The sequence below is a fragment of the Ranitomeya imitator genome, chromosome 1 (assembly GCF_032444005.1).
Source record: "Ranitomeya imitator isolate aRanImi1 chromosome 1, aRanImi1.pri, whole genome shotgun sequence".
In the NCBI taxonomy this organism is placed as follows: domain Eukaryota; kingdom Metazoa; phylum Chordata; class Amphibia; order Anura; family Dendrobatidae; genus Ranitomeya; species Ranitomeya imitator.
In genome coordinates, this window is record NC_091282.1 from 944,656,680 (window position 1) to 944,677,952 (window position 21,273).

At 46.7% G+C, this 21,273-nt stretch overlaps 1 protein-coding gene across 3 annotated transcripts in view; it reads left to right on the forward strand.

Annotated features, from left to right (window-relative positions):
* Positions 1-21,273, forward strand: part of BANK1 (B cell scaffold protein with ankyrin repeats 1) — a 1,115,425-nt gene that overhangs the window by 336,285 nt on the left and 757,867 nt on the right. For all 3 annotated transcript variants that reach the window (XM_069743643.1, XM_069743641.1, XM_069743642.1), the window contains exon 5: positions 16,799-16,941. In XM_069743643.1, coding sequence (XP_069599744.1) covers positions 16,799-16,941 — 143 coding nt within the window. The remainder of the gene's footprint in view (positions 1-16,798; positions 16,942-21,273) is intronic.

Below are 21,273 nucleotides of genomic sequence, written 5' to 3' on the forward strand. Positions count from 1 at the left end.
GTGAGCATAAACACCAGGGGGGACAGGGCGCATCCCTCTCTTGTTTCGTTTGTTATTAAAATATTTTTTGATAAGGGGCCATTAGTAGGGTTGAGCGAAACGGGTCGTTCATTTTCAAAAGTCGCCGACTTTTGGCAAAGTCGGGTTTCATGAAACCCGATCCGACCCCTGTGCGGGGTCGGCCATGCGGTACGCGACTTTCGCGCCAAAGTCGCGTTTCAATGACGCGAAAAGCGCCATTTCTCAGCCAATGAAGGTAAACGCAGAGTGTGGGCAGCGTGATGACATAGGTCCTGGTCCCCACCATCTTAGAGAAGGGCATTGCAGTAATTGGCTTGCTGTCTGCGGCGTCACAGGGGCTATAAAGGGGCGTTCCCGCCGACCGCCATGTTACTGCTGCTGATCTGAGCTTAGGGAGAGGTTGCTGCCGCTTCGTCAGAAGCAGGGATAGCGTTAGGCAGGGTCCATTAACCACCAAACCGCTTGTGCTGTAGCGATTTCCACTGCCCAACACCACCTTCGGTGTGCAGGGACAGTGGAAGCTACTTTTTTTTTTCCCCTCAGCCCTGTAGCTCATTGGGCTGCCCTAGAAGGCTCCCTGATAGCTGCATTGCTGTGTGTACGCCGCTGTGCAAACCAACTGCTTTTTTCAAAGCACAAATCCTCTTGTTCCTTCCTTTCTGCACAGCTATCTTTTTTGTTTGTACACACTTTTTATTTAATTTGTGCATCAGTCCACTCCTTATTGCTGCCTGCCATACCTGGCTGAGATTACTGCAGGGAGATAGTAATTGAAGGACACTCCCTGTTTTTTTGTTTTTTTTGTGGGAGATTAAGATTGACATTTCTGCTAGAGTGCCATCCCTGTCTGTGTCATCTCTCACTCAGTGGGCCATAGAAAGCCTATATATTTTTTTGCTTGATTTGGGTTATAAAATCTACCTGAAAAAATCACTACATCAATCAGTGGGAGAAAAATATTGGCCTCAGGGCTTGTGTGCCACTCTTGACTCCTGTGTGCATCATCACTCACTCAGTGGGCCATAGAAAGCCTATTTATTTTTTTGCTTGATTTTGGTTCTAAAATCTACCTGAAAAAATCACTACATCAATCAGTGGGAGAAAAATATTGGCCTCAGGGCTTGTGTGCCACTCCTGACTCCTGTGTGCATCATCACTCACTCAGTGGGCCATAGAAAGCCCTTTTTTTTTTTTTTTTGCTTTATTTGGGTTCTAAATTCTACCTGAAAAAATCAATAAATCAATCAGTGGGAGATTAATATTGGCCTTTGGGCTTGTATGCCAGTCCTAAGCGTGCCATCTCTGTCTCTCAGATAGTGGGCCATAGAAAGCCTATTTATTATTTTTTTTATTGGGTTTATAAATTTTCCCTGGAACAAAAAAAAAAAAGTGGGAGATAAATATTGGCCTCTGGGCTTGTGTGCCACTCCTGACTCCTGTGTGCGTTATCTCTCACTCAGTGGGCCATAGAAAGCCTTTTTTTGTTTTATTTGTTTTCTAAATTCTCCCTGAAAAAATCATTTTATTTTATTTGGTTTCTAAATTCTTCCTCAAAAAATCATTTTATTCTATTTTTTTTTTCCTAAAGTCTCCCTGAAAAAAAAAAACAAATCAGTGGGAGATTAATATTGCCCTTTCTGCTTGTGTGCCAGTCTTGACTCCTGGGTGTGCCATCTCTCTCTCTCTCTCCAATTGTGGGCCATAGAAAGCCTATTATTTTTTTAGCTTGATTTGGGTTCCAAAATCTACCTGAAAAAATCACTACATCAATCAGTGGGAGATAAATATTGGCCTCTGGGCTTGTGTGCCACTCCTGACTCCTGTGTGCATCATCTCTCACTCAGTGGGCCATAGAAAGCCTTTTTTTGTTTTATTTGTTTTCTAAATTCTCCCTGAAAAAATCATTTTATTTTATTTGGTTTCTAAATTCTTCCTGAAAAAACCATTTTATTCTATTTTTTTTTCCTAAAGTCTCCCTGAAAAAAAAAACAAAAAAACAAATCAGTGGGAGATTAATATTGCCCTTTCTGCTTGTGTGCCAGTCTTGACTCCTGGGTGTGCCATCTCTCTCTCTCTCTCCAATTGTGGGCCATAGAAAGCCTATTATTTTTTTAGCTTGATTTGGGTTCCAAAATCTACCTGAAAAAATCGCTACATCAATCAGTGGGAGATAAATATTGGCCTCTGGGCTTGTGTGCCACTCCTGACTCCTGTGTGCGTCATCTCTCACTCAGTGGGCCATAGAAAGCTTTTTTTTGTTTTATTTGTTTTCTAAATTCTCCCTGAAAAAATCATTTTATTTTATTTGGTTTCTAAATTCTTCCTGAAAAAATCATTTTATTCTATTATTTTTTTTTCCTAAAGTCTCCCTTAAAAAAAAAAAAATCAAATCAGTGGGAGATTAATATTTACATTTGTGCTTCAGTGACAGTCCTGCGTGTGTGGCATCTCTCTCATTTGTTGCCACCAACAACAGAGTGTGTAACATTGTGCCTGATTTTTGTTGTGGTCTCACTCACCTGTAAAGGGGTAGCTAAATCATACTGAAGTTATAGCTCACCGTGTAATTTGTGTGACAGCAACAAATACCGTTAGTTTGTTTACGTTTTTAAAACAATGAGGAAGTATGGTGGAAGAGGTCGTGGCCGGGGGCGTTCATTGTCAGCTGGTAATGAGGGTAGTGGTAGTGGTGGAGCATCAGCTGGTCGTGGGAAAAAAAAATATTGCACCTAAGTCTGGAGCTGTGGAGCCAGGTTCGTCGTCTGGCTACACAAGGCCTCGAACGCTCCCTTTTCTGGGAGTAGGAAAACCGCTTTTAAAGCCGGAGCAGCAAGAGCAAGTTTTGGCTTATCTTGCTGACTCAGCCTCTAGCTCTTTTGCCTCCTCTCGTGAAACTGGTAAATGTCAAAGCAGCGCGTCGTTAGTGGATGTTCACGGTCAGGGACAAGTCGCTTCCTTGTCCTCTTCAGCAAAAACAACAACAGAGAAGAATGCAGCAGGCGACACAACGGGTTACTCCATGGAGCTCTTTACACATACCGTCCCTGGCTTAGAAAGTGAAGCAGTTAACAGTCCACGCCCATTACAAGTTGAATCTGACATGGAGTGCACTGATGCACAGCCACAGCCAGACTACTATGCTGGTCCTTTGACTCAGACCACAACATTGCCCTCGCAGGGTGCTGATCAAGAATCAGACCCTGATGAGACTATGTTGCCCCATCACGAACGCTATACCACCGACCGACACGGTGACACAGACGAAGTTGCACACGAGCTACAAGAAGAGGTAATAGATGACCCAGTTCTTGACCCCGATTGGCAGCCATTGGGGGAACAGGGTGCAGGCGGCAGCAGTTCTGAAGCGGAGGAGGAGGGGCCGCAGCAGGCATCAACATCGCAACAGGTTCCATCTGCCGGGCCCGTATCTTGCCCAAAACGCGTGGCAAAGCCAAAACCTGTTGGAGGACAGCGTGGCCATCCGGTTAAAGCTCAGTCTGCAATGCCTGAAAAGGTATCCGATGCTAGAAAGAGTGCAGTCTGGCATTTTTTTAAACAACATCCAATTGATCAGCGCAAAGTCATCTGTCAAAAATGTTCAACTACCTTAAGCAGAGGACAGAATCTGAAAAGTCTCAATACAAGTTGCATGCATAGACATTTAACCACCATGCATTTGCAAGCCTGGACTAACTACCAATCGTCCCTTAAGGTTGTAGCACCCTCGGCTAATTAAGCTAGTCAGCAACGCAACATCCCTTCCGGCAGTGTAGGGCCACCATTTTCCGCACCACCTGCAGTATCTGTGCAGGTTTCTTTGCCAGGCCAAAGCAGTCAGGGTCAGGGAATCAGCAGTTTCGTAGTAGGAAACACTGCATCTAGGGCACCGGTGGCAACAATATCATCTCCCACCGTCTCTCAGTCTGCCATGTCCACCGGCACCCCCGCTAGTTCCACGATCTCCAGCTCTCCAGTCCAGCTCACCCTACATGAGACTATGGTTAGAAAAAGGAAGTACTTAGCCTCGCATCCGCGTACACAGGGTTTGAACGCACACATAACTAGACTAATTTCGTTAGAGATGATGCCCTACCGGTTAGTTGAAAGCGAAGCTTTCAAAGCCCTGATGGACTACGCTGTACCACGCTACGAGCTACCCAGTCGACACTTTTTTTCCAGAAAAGCCATCCCAGCCCTCCACCAGCATGTTAAAGAGCGCATCGTCCATGCACTCAGGCAATCTGTGAGCACAAAGGTGCACCTGACAACAGATGCATGGACCAGTAGGCATGGCCAGGGACGTTACGTGTCCATCACGGCACACTGGGTAAATGTGGTGGATGCAGGGTCCACAGGGGACAGCAAGTTTGGGACAGTTCTGCCTAGCCCACGGTCTAGGAAACAATTGGCTGTAGCCGTTCGCACCCCCTCCTCCTCCTCTTCGTCCTCCTGCAGAAGCGAGAGCTCGTTCACAGACCGCAGTCGCACAACCACTCCATCCGCAGCTGCCACTGTTGCACACCAGGTCTCCCATTATGGGGCAGCTACTGGCAAACGTCAGCAGGCTGTATTGGCTATGAAGTGTTTGGGCGACAACAGACACACCGCGGAAGTTCTGTCCGAGTTCTTGCAGAAAGAAACGCAGTCGTGGCTGGGCACTGTAGATCTTGAGGCAGGCAAGGTAGTGAGTGATAACGGAAGGAATTTCATGGCTGCCATCTCCCTTTCCCAACTGAAACACATTCCTTGCCTGGCTCACACCTTAAACCTGGTGGTGCAGTGCTTCCTGAAAAGTTATCCGGGGTTATCCGACCTGCTCCTCAAAGTGCGTGGACTTTGCTCACATATCCGCCGTTCGCCCGTACACTCCAGCCGTATGCAGACCTATCAGCGTTCTTTGAACCTTCCCCAGCATCGCCTAATCATAGACGTTGCAACAAGGTGGAACTCAACACTGCACATGCTTCAGAGACTGTGTGAACAGAGGCGGGCTGTTATGTTTTTGTGGGAGGATACACATACACGGGCAGGCAGTAGGATGGCAGACATGGAGTTGTCAGGTGTGCAGTGGTCGAAGATTCAAGACATGTGTCAAGTCCTTCAGTGTTTTGAGGAATGCACACGGCTGGTTAGTGCAGACAACACCATAATAAGCATGAGCATCCCCCTAATGCGTCTGCTGATGCAAAGTTTGACGCACATAAAGGATCAGGCGTCTGCAGCTGAGGAAGAGGAAAGCCTTGATGACAGTCAGCCATTGTCTGGCCAGGGCAGTGTACAGGACGAGGTAGCGGGCGAAGAGGAGGAGGAGGACAAGGAGGATGATGGGGATGATTATATTTTTAATGAGGAAGCTTTTCCGGGGCCACTGGAAATTGGTGGCGCGGCAAGGCCGGGTTCTGGTTTTTTGAGGGACACAAGTGACGTGGATTTGCCTGAAACTGCCCCTCAACCAAGCACAACCGCAGATTTGAGAACTGGAACTTTGGCCCACATGGCGGATTATGCCTTACGTATCCTCAAAAGGGACACACGCATAACTAAAATGATGAATGATGACGATTACTGGTTGGCCTGCCTCCTTGATCCTCGCTATAAAGGCAAATTGCAAAATATAATGCCACATGAGAACTTGGAACTAATATTAGCAACCAAACAATCAACTCTTGTTGACCGTTTGCTTCTGGCATTCCCTGCACACAGCGCCCGTGATCGTTCTCACACGAGCTGCAGGGGCCAGCAGACCAGAGGAGTTAGAGGGGCAGAAATCAGAAGTGGCGTTGGCCAGAGGGGTTTTCTGACCAGGTTGTGGAGTGATTTTGCTATGACCGCAGACAGGACAGGTACTGCAGTATCAATTCAAAGTGACAGGAGACAACATTTGTCCAGTATGGTTACAAACTATTTTTCATCCCTTATCGATGTTCTCCCTCAACCGTCATTCCCATTTGATTACTGGGCATCAAAATTAGACACCTGGCCAGAATTGGCAGAATATGCATTGCAGGAGCTTGCTTGCCCGGCAGCTAGTGTCCTATCAGAAAGAGTATTCAGTGCTGCCGGTTCAATACTAACAGAAAAAAGGACTCGTCTGGCTACCCAAAATGTAGATGATCTAACCTTCATTAAAATGAACCACAACTGGATTTCGAAATCTTTTGCCCCACCTTGCCCGGCTGACACCTAGCTTTCCTATGAAAAGGTCTTGCCTGTGGACTATTCTGAATGCCTTTTCCAATCTCGTAATTTTCTGCACCTGATTGTCCAGCATACGACATGTTTACACCTCACTAAATGGCCAAACTCCCCACACGGGGCCGTGGTATCGACACTTGGCGACAGCACCCGTGAGAGTGCAGTTTGTCTGAAGAGGTGGGTGAGCCCGCTTTTGGTCGACGGCACTGCCACTGGGTCCCTCCTAGTACAATAAAGTGTCTCTGGCGGTGGTGGTGCGCACCCAACGTCAGACACACCGTTGTAATATGAGGGGCCCTGGGCCTGTACCGCCGGCCACAAGACAGTTTCCCCCCACCCCAGCTCAAACAGTGCTCTACCACTTGCAAAATTATCTCACAGCTCCACCAATGTTTAGTCTATGCGCTGACATCCTTCAATGCCTGCCACTGACAATACCATTGTATTGACATTTTTGTTATGTTAGGCCTTCGATGCCTGTCTGTGGTCACTCCTTCCACTAGGCCTCCACTGACCACACCACTGCTGCCCGTGTACCCCTGTAACCAATTTAAAATTGCCTACAGCCATGTGTTATTATTTTAGGCCTTCGATGCCTGTCTGCGGTGACTCCTTCCACTAGGCCTCCACTGACCACACCACTGCTGCCCGTGTACCCCTGGAACCAATTTAAAATTGCCTACAGCCATGTGTTATTATTTTAGGCCTTCGATGCCTGTCTGCGGTCACTCCTTCCACTAGGCCTCCACTGACCACACCACTGCTGCCCGTGTACCCCTGGAACCAATTTAAAATTGCCTACAGCCATGTGTTATTATTTTAGGCCTTCGATGCCTGTCTGCGGTCACTCCTTCCACTAGGCCTCCACTGACCACACCACTGCTGCCCGTGTACCCCTGTAACCAATTTAAAATTGCCTACAGCCATGTGTTATTATTTTAGGCCTTCGATGCCTGTCTGCGGTGACTCCTTCCAGTAGGCCTCCACTGACCACACCACTGCTGCCCGTGTACCCCTGGAACCAATTTAAAATTGCCTACAGCCATGTGTTATTATTTTAGGCCTTCGATGCCTGTCTGCGGTCACTCCTTCCACTAGGCCTCCACTGACCACACCACTGCTGCCCGTGTACCCCTGTAACCAATTTAAAATTGCCTACAGCCATGTGTTATTATTTTAGGCCTTCGATGCCTGTCTGTGGTGACTCCTTCCACTAGGCCTCCACTGACCACACCACTGCTGCCCGTGTACCCCTGGAACCAATTTAAAATTGCCTACAGCCATGTGTTATTATTTTAGGCCTTCGATGCCTGTCTGCGGTCACTCCTTCCACTAGGCCTCCACTGACCACACCACTGCTGCCCGTGTACCCCTGTAACCAATTTAAAATTGCCTACAGCCATGTGTTATTATTTTAGGCCTTCGATGCCTGTCTGCGGTCACTCCTTCCACTAGGCCTCCACTGACCACACCACTGCTGCCCGTGTACCCCTGTAACCAATTTAAAATTGCCTACAGCCATGTGTTATTATTTTAGGCCTTCGATGCCTGTCTGCGGTGACTCCTTCCACTAGGCCTCCACTGACCACACCACTGCTGCCCGTGTACCCCTGTAACCAATTTAAAATTGCCTACAGCCATGTGTTATTATTTTAGGCCTTCGATGCCTGTCTGCGGTCACTCCTTCCACTAGGCCTCCACTGACCACACCACTGCTGCCCGTGTACCCCTGGAACCAATTTAAAATTGCCTACAGCCATGTGTTATTATTTTAGGCCTTCGATGCCTGTCTGCGGTGACTCCTTCCACTAGGCCTCCACTGACCACACCACTGCTGCCCGTGTACCCCTGTAACCAATTTAAAATTGCCTACAGCCATGTGTTATTATTTTAGGCCTTCGATGCCTGTCTGCGGTGACTCCTTCCACTAGGCCTCCACTGACCACACCACTGCTGCCCGTGTACCCCTGGAACCAATTTAAAATTGCCTACAGCCATGTGTTATTATTTTAGGCCTTCGATGCCTGTCTGCGGTCACTCCTTCCACTAGGCCTCCACTGACCACACCACTGCTGCCCGTGTACCCCTGGAACCAATTTAAAATTGCCTACAGCCATGTGTTATTATTTTAGGCCTTCGATGCCTGTCTGCGGTCACTCCTTCCACTAGGCCTCCACTGACCACACCACTGCTGCCCGTGTACCCCTGGAACCAATTTAAAATTGCCTACAGCAATGTGTTATTATTTTAGGCCTTCGATGCCTGTCTGCGGTCACTCCTTCCACTAGGCCTCCACTGACCACACCACTGCTGCCCGTGTACCCCTGTAACCAATTTAAAATTGCCTACAGCCATGTGTTATTATTTTAGGCCTTCGATGCCTGTCTGCGGTGACTCCTTCCACTAGGCCTCCACTGACCACACCACTGCTGCCCGTGTACCCCTGGAACCAATTTAAAATTGCCTACAGCCATGTGTTATTATTTTAGGCCTTCGATGCCTGTCTGCGGTCACTCCTTCCACTAGGCCTCCACTGACCACATCACTGCTGCCCGTGTACCCCTGTAACCAATTTAAAATTGCCTACAGCCATGTGTTATTATTTTAGGCCTTCGATGCCTGTCTGCGGTGACTCCTTCCACTAGGCCTCCACTGACCACACCACTGCTGCCCGTGTACCCCTGGAACCAATTTAAAATTGCCTACAGCCATGTGTTATTATTTTAGGCCTTCGATGCCTGTCTGCGGTCACTCCTTCCACTAGGCCTCCACTGACCACACCATTGCTGCCCGTGTACCCCTGTAACCAATTTAAAATTGCCTACAGCCATGTGTTATTATTTTAGGCCTTCGATGCCTGTCTGCGGTGACTCCTTCCACTAGGCCTCCACTGACCACACCACTGCTGCCCGTGTACCCCTGGAACCAATTTAAAATTGCCTACAGCCATGTGTTATTATTTTAGGCCTTCGATGCCTGTCTGCGGTGACTCCTTCCACTAGGCCTCCACTGACCACACCACTGCTGCCCGTGTACCCCTGGAACCAATTTAAAATTGCCTACAGCCATGTGTTATTATTTTAGGCCTTCGATGCCTGTCTGCGGTCACTCCTTCCACTAGGCCTCCACTGACCACACCACTGCTGCCCGTGTACCCTTGGAACCAATTTAAAATTGCCTACAGCCATGTGTTATTATTTTAGGCCTTCGATGCCTGTCTGCGGTCACTCCTTCCACTGGGCCTCCACTGACCACACCACTGCTGCCCGTGTACTCCTGTAACCAATTTAAAATTGCCTACAGCCATGTGTTATTATTTTAGGCCTTCGATGCCTGTCTGCGGTGACTCCTTCCACTAGGCCTCCACTGACCACACCACTGCTGCCCGTGTACCCCTGGAACCAATTTAAAATTGCCTACAGCCATGTGTTATTATTTTAGGCCTTCGATGCCTGTCTGCGGTGACTCCTTCCACTAGGCCTCCACTGACCACACCACTGCTGCCCGTGTACCCCTGGAACCAATTTAAAATTGCCTACAGCCATGTGTTATTATTTTAGGCCTTCGATGCCTGTCTGCGGTCACTCCTTCCACTAGGCCTCCACTGACCACACCACTGCTGCCCGTGTACCCCTGGAACCAATTTAAAATTGCCTACAGTCATGTGTTATTATTTTAGGCCTTCGATGCCTGTCTGCGGTCACTCCTTCCACTGGGCCTCCACTGACCACACCACTGCTGCCCGTGTACCCCTGTAACCAATTTAAAATTGCCTACAGCCATGTGTTATTATTTTAGGCCTTCGATGCCTGTCTGCGGTCACTCCTTCCACTAGGCCTCCACTGACCACACCACTGCTGCCCGTGTACCCCTGGAACCAATTTAAAATTGCCTACAGCCATGTGTTATTATTTTAGGCCTTCGATGCCTGTCTGCGGTCACTCCTTCCACTAGGCCTCCACTGACCACACCACTGCTGCCCGTGTACCCCTGGAACCAATTTAAAATTGCCTACAGCCATGTGTTATTATTTTAGGCCTTCGATGCCTGTCTGCGGTCACTCCTTCCACTAGGCCTCCACTGACCACACCACTGCTGCCCGTGTACCCCTGGAACCAATTTAAAATTGCCTACAGCCATGTGTTATTATTTTAGGCCTTCGATGCCTGTCTGCGGTCACTCCTTCCACTAGGCCTCCACTGACCACACCACTGCTGCCCGTGTACCCCTGGAACCAATTTAAAATTGCCTACAGCCATGTGTTATTATTTTAGGCCTTCGATGCCTGTCTGCGGTCACTCCTTCCACTAGGCCTCCACTGACCACACCACTGCTGCCCGTGTACCCCTGGAACCAATTTAAAATTGCCTACAGCCATGTGTTATTATTTTAGGCCTTCGATGCCTGTCTGCGGTCACTCCTTCCACTAGGCCTCCACTGACCACACCACTGCTGCCCGTGTACCACTGGAACCAACATCAGAAAATATAAAAATAAGTATTTTGCTTATAAAAAAGAAAATACTGGAGAGATATCAAATGCAGACATTTTAACATTAAAAACAAACACATACAACAAAAATCTGGTACAGTACTAAAAATGGCCCCCAGCTACAATAACTTTCTCCTGCAAGTAGTTAACTGAAAGGTTTTTTCAATTTTAAACACAGATATGGCATCCACCGAGTGTCGTCCTGTCGCGTCTTCTTTATATTATTGCCAAGAAGATGCAAAACAATGAAAATAATAAAATCATTATTTACCAAAAAAATAGAGTAAGTCAAAACCACATTGCAAATAAACATTCATTACAAATAAAGAAGCATGGCGCGTCCGAGGGTGAGTATATACCTAATAAGAATATAATCACCCTCGGACGCGCCCTGCTTCTTTCCGACAGCCTTCCTTCCTAAGAATCAGCCCTTCCGTGGTGTAGAGAGAGGGTTTGTTACACTCCAAGGTGTTCCCCAGGTTGCCTTTCCTGAGCTTCGATCTTCCGGCTCTCGTTTAGTAGTTGTTGGAAACTACGCTGCATTGGGCCTACAAATTGGGTATGGGGTGTAGAGAGATGGTGTGTTCCACTCCAAGGTGTTCCCCAGGTTGCCTTTCCTGAGCTTCGATTTTCCGGCTCTCGTTTAGTAGTTGTTGGAAACTACGCTGCATTAGGCCTACAAATTGGGTATGGGGTGTAGAGAGATGGTGTGTTCCACTGTAGAGAGATGGTGTGTTCCACTCCAAGGTGTTCCCCAGGTTTCCTCGCCAATGCTTCGATCATCATGCTCTCGTTTAGTAGTTGTTGGAAACTACGCTGCATTAGGCCTACAAATTGGGTATGGGGTGTAGAGAGATGGTGTGTTCCACTCCAAGGTGTTCCCCAGGTTTCCTCTCCATTGCTTCGATCTTCATGCTCTCGTTTAGTAGTTGTTGGAAACTACGCTGCATTAGGCCTACAAATTGGGTATGGGGTGTAGAGAGATGGTGTGTTACACTCCAAGGTGTTCCCCAGGTTTCCTCTCCATTGCTTCGATCTTCCGGCTCTCGTTTAGTAGTTGTTGGAAACTACGCTGCATTAGGCCTACAAATTGGGTATGGGGTGTAGAGAGATGGTGTGTTACACTCCAAGGTGTTCCCCAGGTTTCCTCTCAATTGCTTCGATCTTCCGGCTCTCGTTTAGTAGTTGTTGGAAACTACGCTGCATTAGGCCTACAAATTGGGTATGGGGTGTAGAAAGATGGTGTGTTACACTCCAAGGTGTTCCCCAGGTTTCCTCTCCATTGCTTCGATCTTCCGGCTTTCGTTTAGTAGTTGTTGGAAACTACGCTGCATTAGGCCTACAAATTGGGTATGGGGTGTAGAGAGATGGTGTGTTACACTCCAAGGTGTTCCCCAGGTTTCCTCTCCATTGCTTCGATCTTCCGGCTCTCGTTTAGTAGTTGTTGGAAACTACGCTGCATTAGGCCTACAAATTGGGTATGGGGTGTAGAGAGATGGTGTGTTACACTCCAAGGTGTTCCCCAGGTTTCCTCTCCATTGCTTCGATCTTCCGGCTCTCGTTTAGTAGTTGTTGGAAACTACGCTGCATTAGGCCTACAAATTGGGTATGGGGTGTAGAGAGATGGTGTGTTACACTCCAAGGTGTTCCCCAGGTTTCCTCTCCATTGCTTCGATCTTCCGGCTCTCGTTTAGTAGTTGTTGGAAACTACGCTGCATTGGGCCTACTAATTGGGTATGGGGTGTAGAGAGATGGTGTGTTCCACTCCAAGGTGTTCTCCAGGTTGCCTTTCCTGAGCTTCGATCTTCCGGCTCTCGTTTAGTAGTTGTTGGAAACTACGCTGCATTAGGCCTACAAATTGGGTATGGGGTGTAGAGAGATGGTGTGTTCCACTGTAGAGAGATGGTGTGTTCCACTCCAAGGTGTTCCCCAGGTTTCCTCGCCAATGCTTCGATCATCATGCTCTCGTTTAGTAGTTGTTGGAAACTACGCTGCATTAGGCCTACAAATTGGGTATGGGGTGTACAGTCATGGCCAAAAGTTTTGAGAATGACACCAAAATTATATTTTCACATGATCTGCTGCCCTCTGGTTTTTATTAGTGTTTGTCTGATGTTTATATCACATACAGAAATATAATTGCAATCATATTATGAGTACCAATAGGCTATATTGACAGTTAGAATGAGTTAATGCAGCAAGTCAATATTTGCAGTGTTGATCCTTCTTCTTCAAGACCTCTGCAATTCTCCCTGGCATGCTCTCAATCAACTTCTGGACCAAATCCTGACTGATAGCAGTCCATTCTTGCATAATCAATGCTTGTATTTTGCCAGAATTTGTTGGTTTTTGTTTGTCCACCCGTCTCTTGATGATTGACCACAAGTTCTCAATGGCATTAAGATCTGGGGAGTTTCCAGGCCATGGACCCAAAATCTCTATGTTTTGTTCCATGAGCCATTTAGTTATCACCTTTGCTTTATGGCAAGGTGCTCCATCATGCTGGAAAAGGCATTGTTGGGCACCAAACTGCTCTTGGACAGTTGGGAGAAGTTGCTCTTGGAATACATTCTGGTACCATTCTTTATTCATGGCTGTGTTTTTAGGCAAGACTGTGAGTGAGCCGATTCCCTTGGCTGAGAAGCAACCCCACACATGAATGGTTTCTGGATGCTTTACAGTTGGCATGAGACAAGACTGGTGGTAGCGCTCACCTCTTCTTCTCCGAATAAGCTGTTTTCCAGATGTCCCAAACAATCGAAAAGGGGATTCATCAGAGAAAATGACTTTGCCCCAGTCCTTAGCAGTCCACTCCCTGTACCTTTTGCAGAATATCAGTCGGTCCCTGATGTTTTTTCTGGAGAGAAGTGGCTTCTTTGCTGCCCTCCTTGAAACCAGGCCTTGCTCAGAGAGTCTCCGCCTCACAGTGCGTACATAAGCACTCACACCAGCCTGCTGCCATTCCTGAGCAAGCTTGGCACTGCTGGTAGTCCGATCCCGCAGCTGAAACAGTTTTAAGATACGGTCCTGGCGCTTGCTGGTCTTTCTTTGGCGCCCTGGAGCCTTTTTGACAACAATGGAAGGTCTCTCCTTGAAGTTCTTGATGATGCAATAGATTGTTGACTGAGGTGCAATCTTTGTAGCTGCGATACTCTTCCCTGTTAGGCCATTTTTGTGAAGTGCAATGATGGCTGCACGTGTTTCTTTAGAGATAACCATGGTTAACTGAAGAGAAACAATGATACCAAGCACCAGCCTCCTTTTAAAGTGTCCAGTGATGTCATTCTTACTTAATCATGACTGATTGATCGCCAGCCCTGTCCTCATCAACACCCACACCTGTGTTAGTGGATCAATCACTAAAACGATGTTAGCTGCTCCTTTTAAGGCTGGACTGCAATGATGTTGAAATGTGTTTTGGCAGTTAAAGTTCATTTTCTGGGCAAATATTGACTTTTCAAGTACAGTAATTGCTGTTAAGCTGATCACTCTGACATTCAGGAGTATATGCAAATTGCCATTAGAAAAAATGAAGCAGTAGACTTTGGAAAAATTAATATTTGTCTCATTCTCAAAATTTTTGTCCATGACTGTAGAGAGATGGTGTGTTCCACTCCAAGGTGTTCCCCAGGTTTCCTCGCCAATGCTTCGATCATCATGCTCTCGTTTAGTAGTTGTTGGAAACTACGCTGCATTAGACCTACAAATTGGGTATGGGGTGTAGAGAGATGGTGTGTTCCACTCCAAGGTGTTCTCCAATTGCCTTTCCTGAACTTCTATCTTCAGGCTCTCATTAAATTGTGGTGAAACGGAACAACTGCATTTGGCGTACTAGTTGGTTGGGGCCTACTATCGGTGTCTGCCGCTCCTTGCTGTTCTCCTGGTTTCCTGTCCTGAAATTCCGTTTTCAGGCGCTCGTTAAGTAGTTGTTAATGTTAGACTGCATTTGGCCTACTAGTTGGGTTGGGGCCTACTATCGGTGTCTGCCACTCCTTGCTGTTCTCCTCCACTGAACAAAGCTGTGCCGCCTGTTTACTACTGTTGCCAATTTTGAACTGCATTTCGACTACTTACTGATTTGGGCCTACTCTCTGTGTCAGCCTCTCATTCCAGTTGTCCTCCACTGCAATGCCCCCTGATTAGTCCTGTGTTACCAATTTTGAACTGCATTTAGCCCACTTTATTCTTTGGGCCTATATCTGTGTTTCCTCCTCATCCTGCCCATTGCCCAGCCAGTGATAGATGAGTCTGCTGGTACATTGACCCATAACGCAACATTTCCCGTGCATGCTACACTGCAAGATTGTGACCCTGCTGAAAGTCAGGTCCCCCTTCCCACATACCATACCACCTTACACGGGGACAAACAGGAAGGTGCAGATGAAAGTGCAGGTTCCTTCATCAGGTGGGGGGAGGAATACTAGTTGGCGACATCACTGGCACAGGGCCTCTCATGGTACGCAAAAGTGTTGCTGCCGGTGGGAGGCGCCCCCGCCGTGCAAACACACCGCTGTACTTTGAGGGGCCCTGTGCCAGTGCCAATGCCAACGAGTGGGCCCCCCCCTGCTTGCTCAGGTTCACAGCACTTGCAAAGTTGAAATACTTACCTCTCCCTGCTCCACTGCCGTGACGTGGTCCAGATTTCCTGGGCCCACTAATTACTTGAACCAGCCCTACCCACCACAACTTTAGCCAAATGACCCCCAATTTCAAATGCCTTCCAATTATTATAAGGTAAATTACGCTTGACAAGCTTCATTAAGAAGAATGGATGGTTTTGACATTAAAATGGGCACTCTAGGTGTTTTCCTGGCCCCCACTCACTGCCGACTATGCTGCCCCATTGACTTGCATTGGGTTTCGTGTTTCGGTCGATCCCGACTTTACGTCATAATCGGCCGATTTCACTCGACCCGACTTTTGAGATAGTCGGGTTTCGCGAAACCCGGCTCGACTCTAAAAAGGTCAAGGTCGCTCAACTCTAGCCATTAGCATAGACTCTTGCTGAGGGTGTGGAGTAAAGGGCTTTAATAGCATTTAGTATTGAGCACCTGAACCCTATTCTACCTAACACCAAGAAGGTAAATGACCAGTTAACCCAGTCAAATGCCTTCTCGGCATCCCGGGCAGTGACACTGTTGCATAAGCGATATTGTGGTGCAACACATGGAGAGGGAGATGTCAGCTTTAGGGAGGTGAGTAGATGACAGTAGTAGAAGAAATTCAGTTTTGGAAAAGTTTAGTTTCAGATATAAAGCTGACATGATGTTGGAATCTGCGGACAAGCAGTCACTGGTGTTTTGTAGTACAACCGGGGTAAGGTCAGAGGATGATATGTACAGTTGTGTGTCTTCAACATAAAGATGGTACTGAAAGCCAAATTTGCTGATGGTTTGTCCAATTGGGGCAGTGTAGAGAGAGAAGAGGGCCCAGGACTGAACCGTGAGGGACCCCAATAGTGAGAGGGAGAGGAGATGAACTGGAGCCAGCAAACGATACACTGAAGGAGCGGTAAAAAAGATAGGAAGAGAACCAGGAGAGAGCAGTATCCTTTATGCTTATTGATTGGAGCATGGAGAGTAGGAGACAATGGTCAACAGTGTCGAAAGATAAAGAGAGGTCAAGAAGAATGAGCAGAGAGTGGTCACAATTTTGATTTCCTGTCAAAATTCCATTGGTCACTTTGATGAGTACAGTTTCTGTATAATGTAGAGGGCAGAAGCCAGACTGTGATTGATCAAGGAGAGAGTGAGGCGGGAGTAGACCAGATGCTCCAAGAGTTTAGAAATGAAGGGGAGATTGAAGCATGGTCGGTAGTTATTTGTGCAGGATGGGTTGCGAGAGGGTGTTTTTTAAAAATGCAGTAATGATAGAGTGTTTGAAGGAAGAGGGGAAGATACCAAAAGAGGGAGAGATTGAAGATTTTACTTAGGTGAGTAGTGACAACTGGAGAGAAAGATTGGAGTAGGTGTGAGGGAATGGGGTCAGTAGTGCATGTAGTAAGATGAGACCATTACTTTATTCCAACCATTAATGCAGAAAGACATACTGTATATGTTATTCACATACATATTTATATTTTTTTAATTAGATTTTCCTCCCGGTGAAGTCACAGTGAATGTTTGCTGCGGAGAATTCATTAAAGTTTCAACCCAGATTGAATACTTCTCAACAGCTGAGGATCTTAAACATCTACTCCTGAAAATTATTGATCCAGTAGCATTCATATGTCAGGTAAAAATACAACAATGCACTATATGTATATACAGTGGAATGTAAACGTTTGGGCACCCCTGGTCAAAATTACTGTTATTGTGATACTGTGAACAGTTAAGCAAGTTGAAAATGAAATCATCTCTAAAAGGCCTAAAGTTAAAGGTGACACATAAAGGGAACACTAAAATCCCACATCCTAGATATCACTCAATGAAATATTTCAGTTGGAAGTTTTTATTCATTACATAGTGGAATGTGTTGAGAACAATAAAACATAAAAATGAACTATGTAAATCACAACTAATATCCCATGGAGGTCGGGATTTGGAATGATACTCGAAATCAAAGTGGAAAATCAAATTATAGACTAATCCGACTTCAGTGGAAATGCCTCAAGACAAGGAAATGATGTTCTGTTGTGTGTGTGTTGCCTCCATGTGCCTGTATTACCTCCTTACAAAGCCTGGGCATGCTCCTGATGAGGAGGTGGATGGTCTCCTGAGGGATCTCCTCCCAGATCTGGACTAAAGCATCCGTCCACTCCTGGACAGTCTGTGGTGCAACGTGACGTTGGTGGATAGTGCGAGATATAATGTCCCAGATGTGTTCTCAATCGCTTGGCCATCTTATAGCCTCCACTACTAGGACAGCCCACATGTAACTGGTGGATAACCAAGTAGCCCCCAATAAATCAAAAACTGGATTTCTACCTTGTGGGCAGTGGCCTATCAATGGGGAAGGGGGGCAGCCGGGGCATGTGCCCCAGGCGCAGCCGGCAGGGGAGTGCAGTCGTGCCGCCTAAAGCGATGGTCAACAGTGTCTCCCCCGGTGGCTGCATTCTGCCGGCTCCCAGTGTTCAATTGTACTGCATCTGAGATGCGAGTACAATTGAAGCTCTGACTGCCAGGTCAGAGCGACGCCAGGAATGTGATCAGATCATGTGATCACGCTGCTGAAGTCACTCGCCCGCGCTGCAGAGCAGAGGCAGAGCAGAGGCAGAGACGCAGATCGGTGGTAAGTGCTCCAGTGGAGCTGAAGACACCGAAGGTGCAGGGGTAGGGGGGATTTAATGTGAGTGGAGATGGGAGGATTTATTATGGGGAAGGGATTTAATGTGAGTGGAGATGGGGGATTTATTGTGGGGGGAGATTTAATGTGAGTGGGGATGGGGGATTTATTATTGGATGGGGGAGATTTAATATGAGTGGAGATGGGGGATTTATTGTAGGGAAGGGATTTAATGTGAGTGGAGATGGGGGGGATTTATTGTGTGTGGGGAGAATGGGAATGGAGATGGGGGATTGAATGTGTGTGGGGGGAGACTTGTCATGTGGATGGGGGATTTAATGTGTGGGGTGATATTTGGAGTGGGGATGGGGGGATTTAATGTGTGGGGGAGATTTGTCATGGGGATGGGGGTGTTTAATGTGTGGGGTGATATTTGGAGTGGGGATGGGGGATTTCAAGTGTGGGGTGATATTTGGAGTGGGGATGGGGAGATTTAATGTGTGGGGGAGATTTGAGGACACAAAATGAAGAGCAAAGGGGGAAATGGGGGGGCATGTATGAGGAAACAATACCGGGGAATGGGGGACATATATGAGGAAACAGTATGGGTGCAGACAGTTTGGGGAGCAAACGGGGGAATGTATGCAGACACAGTATGAGTAACGATGTGAAAAACGTATGTGGACAGAGTACGGGGAGTGAGGGTGTTGGGATCTGTGCATGCGTAGCATGGGGGGACAGTGTAAGGGCACAGCCAGGAGGGGACAGTATACCAAGGAGGGGGAGTGTGATGAGAGAGTACAGTATAAAAACTGTGCCCTATGGGGGGACACAGTGTAAGAGGACAGTGTGAAAATGGGGGCAGGTATGAAAGGGAAGGTCCGTGTAAAGAGCCTGTACCATAAGAGGGACAGTGTGGGGGTCAGATTTTATGCAGACAATATAGTGAGGGGCAATTTTTCATTCAGGAACATTATAATGACACTTGTATCTTTAAGGGCATCATGTGGAGATTTTCTGCAAAAGAGCGGAGAAGATGGAAGTCTGCAGAGACGGCTGTGGATGAGAAAACTCATCATGGGGTCTGGACAAGATGAAGAAAAGGAGAACGGCTTGAGAGACGACGCCATCTATAAGATACCTGGATCATGTTTTTATTTATGTTAGGAGCATTAAAGGGAATGTCCAGGTTTGTAATGAGTCTGCAGTCATTCTTTGTGACTGCAGACTTCTGACTTCTCACAGTGTGCCCTGCACGCTGTCAGGATTCTCTGGTGCTGGCGATTTACGTACATGCGCTCACGTGCCGACTAGACATGTGTGGCCTCACTCAATGAAAATGAACTTAGCGAGGCCAGGCACGTCTAGTCGGAAAGTAGTCAGAAGTATGCAAATCACATGCTTGTGCTGACATGACTGTCCACCGGCCAGGGAGAACCCTAAAAGTTTGCAGTGCATAAGTTGTGAGAATTCAGAAGCCTGCGATGTCAGGATTCAGCTCTGCAGGTTCCAGCAGTCAATGCATGGACACTTCACTCATATGTTATGTTTTCATATGTATGGTCCTGTGACAACGAGCTTCTCTTCCCGCTTCTCTCAGTTTTTCACTGAACACTGAGAGCATTAGGGAGAGGAGCTCACGGGTATATGACTAAGTGTTCAAATCGCATACTTTCGGGGGGAGGGGCGCCAAACTGAATTCTTGCCCCGGTGCCAGAAACCCTAGATACACCTCTACTTGTGGGGCATATTTTGGATGTATGCAGACTACTTTCAGGAAAACAAGACAACAACTAACATTCCTGGATTCGGATGGAACTAAGGAGTTTGTCATTAAAAACCATATATCTTGCCACTCCAGGGGTGTAATATATATTATCTAATGTCAGTGTAAAAAGCTCTATGTTGGTCGCACGAAACGACAACTTAAGGAACGGATAAAAGAACACTTTAAGAATATCCTGAAAAACTATTTGGGACATCCCCTCTTACGCCATTTCAAAGATAAGCATGGGCAATCACTGAAAGGTATTCATTTTGGTGGGATCCAGGTTGTACCCCCAAACTGGAGAGGGGGGACTTTATTAAAAAATGTCCAGAATAGAATCACAATGGATCTTCACTCTGGACAATTTAGCCCCTAAAGGCTAGAACTGTACGCCTTTTAAGTACTATCCCAAGTTACGTGTAACATCCATATAAAACAACTAGTTAGTGCAACTAAATATAGCCCATTGGCTGCATGTACACGTTATTTGAGGTTGATACTGTTTAGAGTCGATGGTTTTGAGACCACTAATCTTGAAATTTTAATTAATCGAATGTCAATATTAGAACTGAAAATAAAAATATTAATATAATTAATGAATAGTAATGAGCGAATATACGCGTTACTTGAGATTTGCCGAGCACGCTCGGGTGTCCTCTGAGTATTTTTTAGTACTCGGAAATTTAGTTTTCATCGCCGCAGCTGAATGATTTACATCTGTTAGCCAGCATAAGTACATGTGGGGGTTGCCTGGTTGCTAGGGAATCCCCACATGTACTTATACTGGCTAACAGATGTAAATCATTCAGCTGCGGCAATAAAAACTAAATTTCCAAGCACTATAGAATACTCGGAGGACACTATATCCTCCTTGTTAAATTTAAATTTCCTTTTAAATTTCTTTTTAAATTTCTGTCCTTATTGATATGAGTAAGTGTTTTTTTTTATATATAAACAAGTAGTAGCTCAAATTTAAATCTTAGTCTAGTTTTTTATAGGGAGTTTTAATTCTAATAAAGTTAAATTTTAACTAGTTTTTAGAAACACATCAACCCAATGGGCAACACACCATTCATCCTTGACTACTATAGGACTAAACTGCATTTTAGGCCAACAGTGAGTTAATGGCGCATGGCAAGAAGTCTGGCCCACCCCTATATATGGAGCTACTGACAGGGAGCTGTAATCCTGATGAAGAAGTGTGGCACACTTCGAAACGCATTGGTTAATTCTGGCCCCAGCGAGACTCCATACCTCAGTGACGTCACATACTGCCGAGCAGTGCCCAACATTTTTTCTTCTCTCTGTGCAACCAGGGATACCACCGGCCGGGACATCCCTGACTCTATGCGGCGCCTCTATCCCTACTGCATAGATCCTTGGGTGGTGCACGCTCAGCAATTCATTCACCCAGCCCAGCACAGTCTTGCAGCAGGTTTGCAATCACCTGGAAAACACCAGTGGACACCTGCACACTTTTCAAGCTCTCACCTTCCGTACTCCTTGTGAATCCTAAGGTATGTGAGTAAAATTAGTGTGCATTTAAACAGAGCCCACTGTTAAATGCAATTGTC